The 12,309-nt window shown below is 43.2% G+C and overlaps 1 protein-coding gene across 1 annotated transcript in view; it reads right to left on the bottom strand.

Annotated features, from left to right (window-relative positions):
* Positions 1–12,309, bottom strand: part of LOC126260391 (carboxypeptidase B-like) — a 57,886-nt gene that overhangs the window by 37,753 nt on the left and 7,824 nt on the right. Inside the window, exon 2 of the mRNA XM_049957718.1 lies at positions 509–718. Coding sequence (XP_049813675.1) covers positions 509–718 — 210 coding nt within the window. The remainder of the gene's footprint in view (positions 1–508; positions 719–12,309) is intronic.

Here is a 12,309-nt window from a genome sequence, read left to right as displayed (position 1 = left end):
CGATGTTTCCACTTTACTACCACCTTTTTACACTGTTTTCTGGAAAAATAAACGCACCCTTTGAAAGCTTCCGTTATTGCTTTAATTTTGGACACCAGTGCACACAGAAAGTAACAGCGGTCACATCACACTTCCCTGGGGCATTCCAGACGATGCACCTGTCTCTGACGAGCACTGGCCGTCGAGAAAAACTGATCTGTTAACCGTCGTCGTTTCATTTCCATAAAGGCCTACCTTCGACACAGATTTCTTCAGAAAATGCTTCTTAACATTAAATTTATAATCGATGTTAACAAATTCCTCTTTTCCAGAAATGATTTATTAGCAATAATCAGCCTACATTTTATACCCTCTCAATTTCGGTCATCACCAGCTACTTTGATGCCGAAATAACGAAACCCGTCTATTACTTTTAGTGTATCACTCTTACCTAATTCCCTCAGCATATACGCTACGTATAGGAGAGATGTGAAATAGAAGAGGCCTATCAAAGAGATTTGAAACTTACTGTTCGAGGTCATCAATGAGGACGTTGTGCAGCACTCCTTGGCGATCGAGGAATGCTCGGAAGTGGTCGTGCACGTCGGGCGGCACCCTCACTTCCACGGGGTGGCCGGCACGGTGAGCTCGCGACCAGAAGTCGAGCGCCGGGTGCTCCCGCAGCTGAGACAGCGTCTGCAGCTGCTCCTCCGTGGGCACCAGACGGTAAACTTTGTGTCTGCCACAGAAAGACGACAACTGCCTCGTTATATTCTTCCAAGTGTCTATTTAAACATATGCATTACCTGAGGACTGCGGATGAACTGCCATGTAATAGCTTTTGTGAAGAATGAAGCACCGCAGGCGAATTGTACACTGCCGGGGAAAAAAAAAAAATTAGTACCCCTGATGACGACATACGCCATCTGGGGATAGTAGGTGTACTGATAATAGTTTCAACGTCACCCGCCAACAGACGGGATAGTGGTATAGTTACCAGAGCGACATCTGTGTCTACCCTTTTACATAGAATGGTCATTGCCAGCCTCAGTCTGGTGCAAAGGTGTGAAGCAAGCAGACAACTATGGCACGCAGAAAGAGTCTTAAAGGAGTCAAATTGTGGCCTTCCAAATGGAGGAACTGTCCTTTCGGAGAATTGCCACACACGTTGGACGTGTTACGTCAGTGGTGCAGCGATGCTGGTATCAGTAGTCACGTGAACGTTCTCACACCCGTTGACAAGGTTCTAGACGTCCACGCCGAACAGCCGCCCGCCAGGATCATCATTATATAAGCAACTACCATGGTTCAGATGAGAGGGCTTTTGAGTCCAGGCGTGTTAACACAAACTGTTACGAACCGGTTGTTAGCAGTGGGTCTCCGAGCACGCACTCCTCTGCCCGTCTTCCACTCACGCCACAGTATCGACGTGCACGGCCCGACTAGGGCCGTCAGAGGATTACTTGGAAAATGGAATGGAGCGTCGAGGTCTTCAGCGATGAAAGCAGACTCTGCCTGCACGAAATTTATGGTCGTTTGCGCGTACGAAGTAGATCTGATGAGCGCTGTCTTGTAGAGTGCATTCCCCCAAGACACAGTGGCCCCAAACCAATCTTAATGGTGTGGGGCGCGATAGGCTACAACTCTTTTTCACGTTTGGTGTTTCTGGAGGGGACGCTAACCAGCAGTCGGTACGTGCAGAATGTTGTGAGACCAGTTCTTTTGCCGTTCTTGCAACAGGAAGGTGATACAAGGTTCCAACAGGATAATGCTCGCCCACACAGTGACTGTGAAACACACCGTGCTCTCCAAGTCGTGCATCAGCTTCCCTGGTCAACACGATCTCAGGAGTTGTGTCCAGTCGAGGGGGTCGAGAAGTGGCTCCTGCGGCTTGTCAAACAATGACTCACACAGAACTACGAGAACAGGTCGAGTAGCCGTGGCATATCCTAGGACAGTATTCGCCTTCTGTGCGATCGACTGGATGCCAGAGACAGCGCCAGCATAGCTGCCCAGGGAGGCTACACCACGTAATAACATGGGAGTCTCATCAGCATTGGTCGATACTTGGTAACCCTGAACCACTTGTGCAACTGATATGTAAATCTAATCATTACATGTATTCCATGAATACTGTAACAGCAATAAATCTTGGGTGAACTGGAAACCTCTAAATGGGTGGACAATATTTTTGCCAGCAGTGTACATCTGGAGTAAATGACATACAGCCCTACTGACGATTGTATTGACTGAGCTCGGCGTTAAACACTGACGTTCCCCGTCACGCAAAACAGTGTACTGCTGAGCCTGCCCCGTTAGTCCCAGAATTTTCGTGACTGGATTAATAAAAAAGTTAATACTGTGGTTTGAATGTTTCAGGTGTTCTGTATAGTCCCCCTGACTTGAATACAACGCGCAGAATGTCCATTCAGCCATATGAATCTCTCAGAAAAATATTTCTTTGGTATGTTGTTCAACTCGCATTGGCTTGAATGTCGGTTTTGTCGTCAAAACATAGATACTTTATGTGAATTTGTACGCTTTGGCAGATACGAACTGATTACACCAAGCCTCTTCACCCACGGTGAAATTTTCCAAAACAAGTCGCGGGAGGTATCCATGCGTTGTTTTTGTTCAGGAGTCAAGGTATGCGGGACAAACACTGCACTCGTTATTTTTGAATATAACTCTAAACAGATAAATCAGCCTTTGGTACGTTTTTAAGTGTTAATTGCTGATTTGAGCATGTCTGCTCTAAGCTTTGACTATTGGTTTCTCTCAATGTAACTTAACGATTTTTAAATTTTCATTTCGATGACGAAATTCTTAGAGGCGTAGAAACCTAGATAAATTTATTAAACAATTATTTGCAGCCGGTTGGCTGTGTTATTTCTCCACTGAAACTTATGCAGGGTGTTTCCGTAAGAGCGTGCAAAAATGTGACACGACATAGAGAATGCTCCACTCAGCAGTTTGAGATAGGGAATCTCGGGTCGGAGAAGCCGGCTTAAGGAGATATGGAAGTAAACTTGTCCACCGCTTTGTCTAGCATTACTGTTTTCCAGCTTATTTATAACTAACATGCGTACAGTCTTACACGAACGGTGCTGTTTATTTCATGTACATTCTTCACTTCCTGCAAGGAGCCATGGAGGACGAGCCTGATTACTACGAAGTCATGATGCAGGTTTACTTTACTTGTCCATGAAGTGGCTCTGTTGTATCGTATTTTCATTATCCCATGAAAGAACGCGTTATGGATCAACGACAGACTCACTCATTACTCAATGCTGTTCAGAGACGTGCAGCCCAATACGATGGGCCAGCACCGGTACAATACTTCCTGGTCGCTAGATCGGAAGGGGAGGTTCTATTCCATGGCCTGCGAGGTCACCTGACCTGAATTCCTTTGATTATTCCCTATGCGAATATCTAAACTCACATGTGGATACGGAGATGGAATTATTTGCCAGGATTATATCTGCCTGTGATGTGATTTGGAGTACACCAGTGATATTTTTCAGGGTGCATCAGAATCTTGCTCGCCGATTTCATGCTTATATTGAGCTTGATGACCGCCATTTCAGCACATTTTGTAAGATACAGTCCAAATGGTACGTTCATTGTGTTAATGTTGGTTTCTGCAGTGAACTAATGTAAATAAAAAATTACACAGTAATGTTATTTTATTCCCAATATCTCCTTAAGAAGTCTTCGCCGACACCAGGTTCCCTACCTCAAATTGTTCAGTGGAGGATCCTCTATGTCCTGTTAAATTTTTGCACGCTCTTACGGCAACAGCCTGCATACAGTTGTTGAAAGACAGCCATGCTCAAAAGTATAAGATAAATTACTACAAACGCACTTCCGCTACTTAACGCTGTCTACTGCCTGCACACGACTTGCTGGTCGAATGCGCATCTGTTGTTTACGGTTGTTAGTTCAAGCTGCCATCATAGTTACTTCGCTGACGTCGCTTGTACTCCAGGAATAAAATCAGTCTCGGAACTTTATGGACTGACGCTGTGTGTGCTGGCCATTGATTTGAATCATTTACTGCTTAAAACCTTTCTACATATCCTCCAAGATTGTATTTATTCTAAAGATTTGCGCAAGGTGTTCCGGTTTTCATACCTTTAGTGCACACTGTGTTGTAAGATTTATTAGCACTGGTAATTTGACACAAATATACCACATGGACATCTAGTTTACATTAGGAGGGACCATCGTAGTATAAGTATATACGAGGACGATGGAAGTAAAACAAACCTACAAATATATGTAAATGCTACATGAAAATCGTTTGTCGAAATGAGAATACTTGAAGCCTTCAACGACTGCCAGAGCAGAATCTTATCGAAAACGTCTCAGCAAATCCAAAAAAATTCTAATCATTTGTCCTGCCTGTCATTGGCGCCAAAGTAAGAAACTCAGACACCGAAAGTGAAGGAAGCACGCATACACAGGTATGCTGAACCATGTTTTCAAATGCACCTGTATGAAGAAAGATGCAGGATTATTGCCTCATTTCATCCTTTAGATAGTAGTGTCAGTTCCGTTAAAAAACAGCTGAAATAGTTAGGAGTAAGCGAGACCGTGTAGCGTGTTTGAATCCCTGCAAGACAGAATTTGTAGCTGAGTTCACCCCTCTCCAAACCACAACACATCGTAGACCCCTTCCACAAAGAACTGTTTCCAATAATTGGACGAAAGCAAAGTTTTGACCATTGTAGCAGAAGCGCAATAGAAGTGATTCCAAAACTACCTTTTAGTGTTGCCGACATCCGTATTTTACGCCGTTTGAGAACGTATTCTGAGCTCAAACGTAAGGAGCTATATCGAGGCATAGTACCTCGCACATGCCAAAGAGTATAGATCCTGTACACATCTGTCACACGAAAACCAATTCTTTCCTTGCTCACTTGACATTTGAAAGCTATGGATCAGGGAAATCAGGTAGATGTACTTCTTGGCTTCCAGAAAGCCTTTGACACAATATCAGACCAACGCACATTAACGTGTATACAATCATATGTGGAATCAAACGAAATTTGTGACTGGACTCAGGATTTCTTGGTAAGGAGAACGCAGTGCGTTATTTTGTGTGGAGTGTCATCGACAGACGTAGAAGCAACTCAATGAACGCTGATGACTTTCCGACACCTCGATTCCTCACCAAGCACCTGCCAAGACCGACAGGTAGGCGCCTTCGTTGCTCTTTACATGTAGATCACTCCAGTCATGTGCTGTCAACACTCTCAAGAGTCTCAGAAACATTAAAAATTTGTGAAATAGCGAAGCATTTCACAATAAAAAGAAATATTATAAATCTGACCTGAAGTCGTTGTAGAAGTGTGCGGCCGTAATAATAGTAACTACGAAAGTGAATTTAAAAGTGCTGGTTAATCACATAAGTAATACATATCCAGATGGTACTAAATCCTTTAATGTGCTCATGACGCGTTTCGGGGTTAACCTATCATCAGATGACCATTTAAAATGATTTCTCGGACATTATCCAATGTGCTTGTCTATGCTTTTAATGATCTGAAATGGTCATCTGATGATGGGCTACTCTAGAAAACGCGGCATGGGCACATTAAAGGATTCAATAGTATCTGGATCTGTGTTTCTTAAGCGACTTACCAGCATTTCTAAATTCAGTTTCATAAAAAGATATAGATTTCTTTGTTTCAGGAACGCTCAGGCACACATTTTTTTCGTTGTTCATTCTGACACCTGAAGGGGGAGCTTTGCTCCTTCACAGTAAATATAATAAATTGGCGGAGACCTGTCGTTAATAGGGCCTAGCCTACGTACGACATACTTACATACGTTTATTACTCCAATCAATGTTAACTGGTAATGTTACATGTACCTAGCGGCACAAACTATTCTTTCATTGGATTGTAAGAGTTAATATCACACGTAGAGATGTATTTCAATTAGAAAATATTGGTCATAGCTTTGATTAAAACTCATTTATTTCCGTTTGAAACGTCCTTCATTTTCAAAATTTAACAAATTATTAATTATTTTCTCTTTCAAAGTTTTCACTACAGCTTCAGTGATGCATTTGTCAGTTAACGGTTTATTTTTGATTACTTTGGTGCATGTTTATCGCAAGTAACATTACATCAACTAAGATTTCTGCTGACTTAGTGTTGGTGTCACCTGTTTACTATCTAAGTGATTATTGTGATACATTTACTGAAAACGTGTCGTGAGTCAAATCACACATAGCAAAAGAAATGAGATTTGGAGTGATTTATTTCGTTTCCAAAATCAAACAATGTGAGGGAATCAGTTTGGCTTTTAATATTAGTTCCTTAGTAATGTTGTTATGGCAGTCTTCATTCAGAAGACTGGATACGTAATTGTCGTATTAAGGGCATTATCTCATTTCTGTCTCAAAATCGCATTGCATTTCAGATGTGATCTGCATTCCATCAAGAAAGTTGATCGGCAACATGTCATGAGAAACTGTTATCAGCACTCGTGAAGCACTTTATCTTATTACGTAGCAGAGCTTTAAGCAGCAATTCTGAAAAATTCTTTCAGCCAATAGGGAATAAAAGGAGCGAAGCTGATGGTAGGGAAAGATATCAGATAACGAAAAAAAAATCTTGGGATGGGGAGGGGAGGAGTCACGCGGGGGAGGGGCGGTGTTCGCACATCTCATAACATCAAGTATTAAGTGTCGAATTTCTAATAAGTGGTAAATTCCACCTGTCATCCGCAGCTACTAATGGGAAGCCACTGATTTTGAGATGCTAAGAATCTCAGTGTCAGTTATCCCTCATATGAAGAAAGCTGATTGTGAATTCCAATTCTGATAAAAGAATGGCATTTTAAATTATTTATTTTATCTCCATATTGCTAAGATGTACGCAGTGTGTTACCTTTTCTTGATTTCAGCTTTATTTGATGGCCTCACAATTTGCAACTAATATCCTCTATGTCAATCGTTGATACTTATTGGAATACTGAAACATTAGAAAGCATAAAGGTGAACATCCTGTAGATGTAAGGAGGAGGTAAATTTACAGTTCGTGTTGCTAAGAAACGATTTAACAATGGTTAAATATATTGATGATGATGAGTTCCTGTCTCTAGTTCTTACTCTTGATCAAATTATTGTTAGTTTCATGGTGGTGTTACAATACCGAGCAGCGCAGACTACAGTGTATACACTGACGAAATTTCAAAGTTTCAAAACATTTCAGACGCTTCAACGATTCCGTTCCGCCTTGTCCATTTGCAACACTGACTTACTATACAAAAAATGAATTTATTGTTGGTAAAAGTAAAGAAATAGTTATCAATTTATTGTATCTTGCGGTTCCCAGTAATGCTTGGTGGACATATGCAACTTCAAGTATGTAATAATATAACATTCTTTACCAAAACAGTTTGTGAAAATTTTTTTTTCATATTTAACTACATGTTGGAGCAGACCAGTCTGGTAAAAGACCGTTCAATTCTCTAGTTAAGCGTTTCGTTTTTTCGAGCCGTGAGAGACGTTTCTAACAGTTCAGTATGTTCTGTGTGCTTAGAACTGGTACCAACATGCCTGCTCCCACTTTATTTTCCAAATTGATTTCGGTCTTGACATGTAAAAACAATAAACTTTTTCAGATATATTAACTGGGTTCAAGGCTGCCTAAAGGAAACCAAACACCTTATATCGTGAATCAATCTAGCGTGTTTTCATTAACTTAAATATGTGTAGCATTTATCGATTTACATTTTTGTGTATAACGACATGACGTCCATCGAATGTCATAAGGCACATCGATTCCATAAGAAATTCTATTGATTCATTACACTCACAATAAGGTTGAGCGAATTTCTGATCACTGAAAATAGTTCCATATTTACTGAAACCCATTCCTTCTTGTGTGTAGTTTTTTTTTTTTTCAGTTCAGAGGAATCAGAACTGCGACAAAAACCAATATCTGTGTAGATGTATGTCGAAGTATACGAGAAACGCTCTGTAGTTCTCTCGGTAGCATATTCTTTTCTTTCTTTTTTTTCCGAGAGTGAACGTTTTTACGTTTCACAGTGCTTCTGAACCTATATTGATATATTGACACCTCTCCATGTACAACAGTTTTCTTACTTTTAGCAATGATTCAAAGAAAATCTCATTTGTTGTCATACAAAGCACCCCCTTCTTTTATGAGTTGGGTCAGAGCAGGCAGAGGGGGCAGGGGTCGTCTGGCAACTCCTGGGCACGTTGTCACCTCCGCACCAAAAGGAAGAAGGTGGTGAAGGAGGGATTGGGAAGAAAAAGAAGAAACAGAACACTATCCAGAAGCAGGACTTCTTTTTGACCAGTCAATGTATACAATGTCATGTCGTGCTGTGAAGAAAAGAAAAGGGTCCTCCGCCCTCCCGATTGAAAGAAAACTAAATATTCACTCCACTAGTAGTTGCACCTATGGTCCTAGTGTATCTCCTTGTATCTTTTGTTCGGTCAGTTTTGTTCGTTCTAAAGTCATCTGCGTTGCAACATGCCCATCATCCATCGGCATTGAAGATCCAGTTGTGTGGTGGGTTGTGTAATGCATTCCAGAGTTATGAGAATATTGTCTATATTTGGTGTTCCTTCCTATTGTGCAATGCTGTTCCTGCATGAAGTTCCAAACATCAAATACATCCTTTGGGCCATCCCTGAAGGAGAAGGAGAGGAAAACAGAGAAGAAGAGTTCAGGCAGTGATCTGCAGTAGAAAAGCCAATACTTCCTTGATGAAGTACAAGGCCACTGAAGCCTCTCTGCAGCTAACGAGATGTTCGGCCATGTCAGTCACATTACATTGCATGCAGTGGAGGCACTCCACACTGCATATTTTAGATATACATACCTGTGTGACGTGTTCACTACTGACTGTCACATACCAAGTGGGTCAGACAGTAGAGCTCCTTCGCCATCGCCAAGGGTGGAGCCAGAAAAGTATCACATGTGTGAGTTCCAATCAGAAGTGCCCAAGGTAGAAAAATGGTTCTGGGATGTTTTGCAACAACACCGTGGACTCCAAGGAGGCTTTCGCTAGTGCCTCCAGCAGCAAGCTCGTGAGGCTGGTGAGATAGCGATGCCATAACTGTAAATGCGAACTAACAAACAGGACAACTGATCTATCGAACTTTGAAGAATATTCCTGAGCTGAGTCTCTATAACGTTGTGGGCCACTGGGTTAATAATGGAAATGCCTGTGCTATTTGCAGGTTGTGCGGCGCTGGATAACCATTGGCATACTGTGTCCTCTGGAAGATGTTCAAAGTCTGCAGGTGGTGATCTGCTATGCTTGCTCTAGTTTGCTGAAGGAGGTGCCTATATTTATGGGTCGTCATACAGCATATATCAGTCGTGAAGTGAAAACCCAATCATCTCATCTGGTAGTTGAACTGTCGCTGACTCCATCAGGTGGCATTCCCATCCCAGTACACATGGCTGTCCCACAGACCTTGATACATTCTGTGGTGATTCTCATATTGTCACTGCCCTGTAGGCATCAAGCCATCCGCACAAGCAGTGCATCTTAAGGTGGTGGTGCCATGCATCATCCCAGTTGATCTCTAGAGTAGGCCACGTAACAAAGGTTCTAAGGCCAACAAGTATACCATAGATGATGGGCAGCCTCGGCTCACCGATCAGTGGACATGGATGGGCGTCTTTAAACAGTTATTAACAAGCACCCTTGAAACAGTGTTGGTATCACATGCTCCAGAGAACTGAAGTCAACAATGAGTGGTCAACTTGATCAACTGCTTAACTAAAGTCGATTGATGGCAGCTCATCAGGTAAATGCCACAGCTTCGCCAGGTTATCGTGTCCATGTATCGGCTCGGAACTGTGCATATGCTTGATCCTGCAAAAGTACACACTGTATCATACCCCTGAAATGCATAGCCATCAATCTGGTGAAGACTGTATGCCACTATTCAGCGGTGTCAAGGTCGCTAATCATGGATTCGGTAGCCACCATTTGGTTTATGAACAGGCACTATCAATCCTTCTAAGAAGTTAATGGGAAGTGGAACATCTGGAAACATCAGTTCATGGCATATCTCTGTCCGGCACGATACCAAAAACTGATTGAAGAACCTGATAAAACGCCAAAATGGACTCGATCCTGTCCTGGGGTCTCCCAATGACATCGGATACTTCGTCTTCAGTCACGTCCCCTGACAAGTCCACTTCTAATTTCTGTGGTATGGGGGCGTGGGTCAACCCTGATACGTCCACAATGACTACCGGATCCGCATGCTGCACTGAATACAGTCGTGCACAATGTTTATGAAAAGCTTGGCTATATCGTGTTTTTTGTTGAGACATCTACATTCCTTTGTGTCGGCAATGTAGACCAGAGACCATCGCTGCCTCTTTCACTAACCTAATATGTGATACATTGACAGTTGTTCCAAGGGCAGGCTGTCTTGTGCAAGTGTGTGTTATACAGCTCCTCCTAAATGGAGGCGCTTGATAGAAACGATCTTTGCTGTGCCCAGTTGACATCTGTATATTCGATGAATGCAGCTGATCGAAACACTCCCTGAGGATGTAAAATAAAAGTCCATTCTGTGTCTGTGCCATGCAGCTGCTTCTCTACTGCATGCCATGAAGGTTCTTCTGAGGACCAGTTTCGTGCAATCAACCTGATGTGTTGGCAGAAGAGCCAACACCGTGTACTAGAGGAGGCCGAAATGCACGCGTTTAAGCTCACGCAGACTGGCGTGAGGTCTGGAACAAAGTAAAGTAATTACAGTAGCCAAAAATAGTACATAGCTTCTGGAATACTTAACTTTAATCCATAATTGGAGAACATCGCTCTTGATGATACATAATTACAATCTCAATATAAACTGGTAATGGCGCCTTGCTAGGTCGTAGCAAATGACGTAGCTGAAGGCTATGCTAACTATCGTCTCGGCAAATGAGAGCGTAGTTTGTCAGTATAGCATCTCTGGCAAAGTCTGCTGTACAACTGGGGCGAGTGCTAGGAAGTCTCTCTAGACCTGACGTGTGGCGGCGCTCGGTCTGCAATCACTGACAGTGGCGACACGCGGGTCCGACGTATACTAACGGACCGCGGCCGATCTAAAGGCTACCACCTAACAAGTGTGGTGTCTGGCTGTGACACCACACAATCCACCATCTAAAGGCCGAGTGGTACAGACCATGACGGCGAACACACTTATTCCATGTACCTTCCCCAGCTCTTCGGCAGATCGGGGAGATCAAGTGGGCAATATTTAGCATGCGTGGGCTTGCGCTTCACCATTCCCTGAGTGAACTGAGGGTTATGGCACAGATGAAGGCCAAGTGATACGAAAAAAGTGTTGGCCAAACCTCCGCTTCGCATATCGCTGTCTGTAATGAGCACATGACATAAACCCATTCGAGTCAGCTGGAGGAGTGTCTGGTGAAGTGAGTATAGCTGTGTCTGTCGCCATGGATGTGACGCCAGGTGCCCACCACTTGAAGACCATGGACGTCAAATTCACTGTACAGGGAATGGCGCGAGAGCTGGTCTGAAGGTACTTCTGTGCAACTCAAGTCTCTCCAAACCACCATGTCGTCTAGACGACACTGACGTAGCAGCGCGATATCTTTGGCAAAAAACCGAAAAGTTCTTGCTGATGTCGCTCTGTACCAGAAGGGGCACAGGTATTGATAATTCGGACTCAGTTCACTGTGGCAGCCACGACCCATGCATTGAGGAGGTATCGCACGTCATCTTCTACCAAGCTCTCTTTAAGTAACATGGTGATGCTGCTGCCAGTGAGCGAAGCAGGGGCGACATTTGCTGTGTAACCTAAGAGATCGGGATAGCCGGCTATGTAGACCACTTACAAAACATTAAACATTTATTGCGGCATGGAGAATTTTTTACACCTTCTGTGAGTGAGGAGGTTGTTCGCTACCAGCTGAAAAGTTTTTTACCTAGTTTCCACCTCAGATGGTGTTGTCATGGACGACCATAGATATAATATCCTGATGAAAACGCCATTGACTCACTGCCACTAACTTGGGCGCCGTAACAGTAATGGCACACTGGGTATCACACCTACCTTTCTCCATGTCGTCTGTTAGAGCGCCACATTTGTTTTCCGCTCACTTGTCAGAACGTGCATGCCACCATTCGTTGTGTTTATGATGCAATCGTTGCTTGCGGACGTAAGTTTCTGCGTCAGAGTGTGGAAGCTGATCAGACGCCATTGCTCCCTCAGTAAGGAAGGCCGGTTTCGTCACGACCCTGTTGTTGACGTCCATCTTTTCTTGTGGTTCACCCAGTTATGGTGGTTGAAGATGTTGCAAGGTTGTC

The sequence above is a fragment of the Schistocerca nitens genome, chromosome 5 (assembly GCF_023898315.1).
Source record: "Schistocerca nitens isolate TAMUIC-IGC-003100 chromosome 5, iqSchNite1.1, whole genome shotgun sequence".
NCBI lineage: Eukaryota > Metazoa > Arthropoda > Insecta > Orthoptera > Acrididae > Schistocerca > Schistocerca nitens.
The sequence above is the reverse complement of the archived record's forward strand: the minus strand, read 5'-3'. Positions and strand labels throughout refer to the sequence as shown.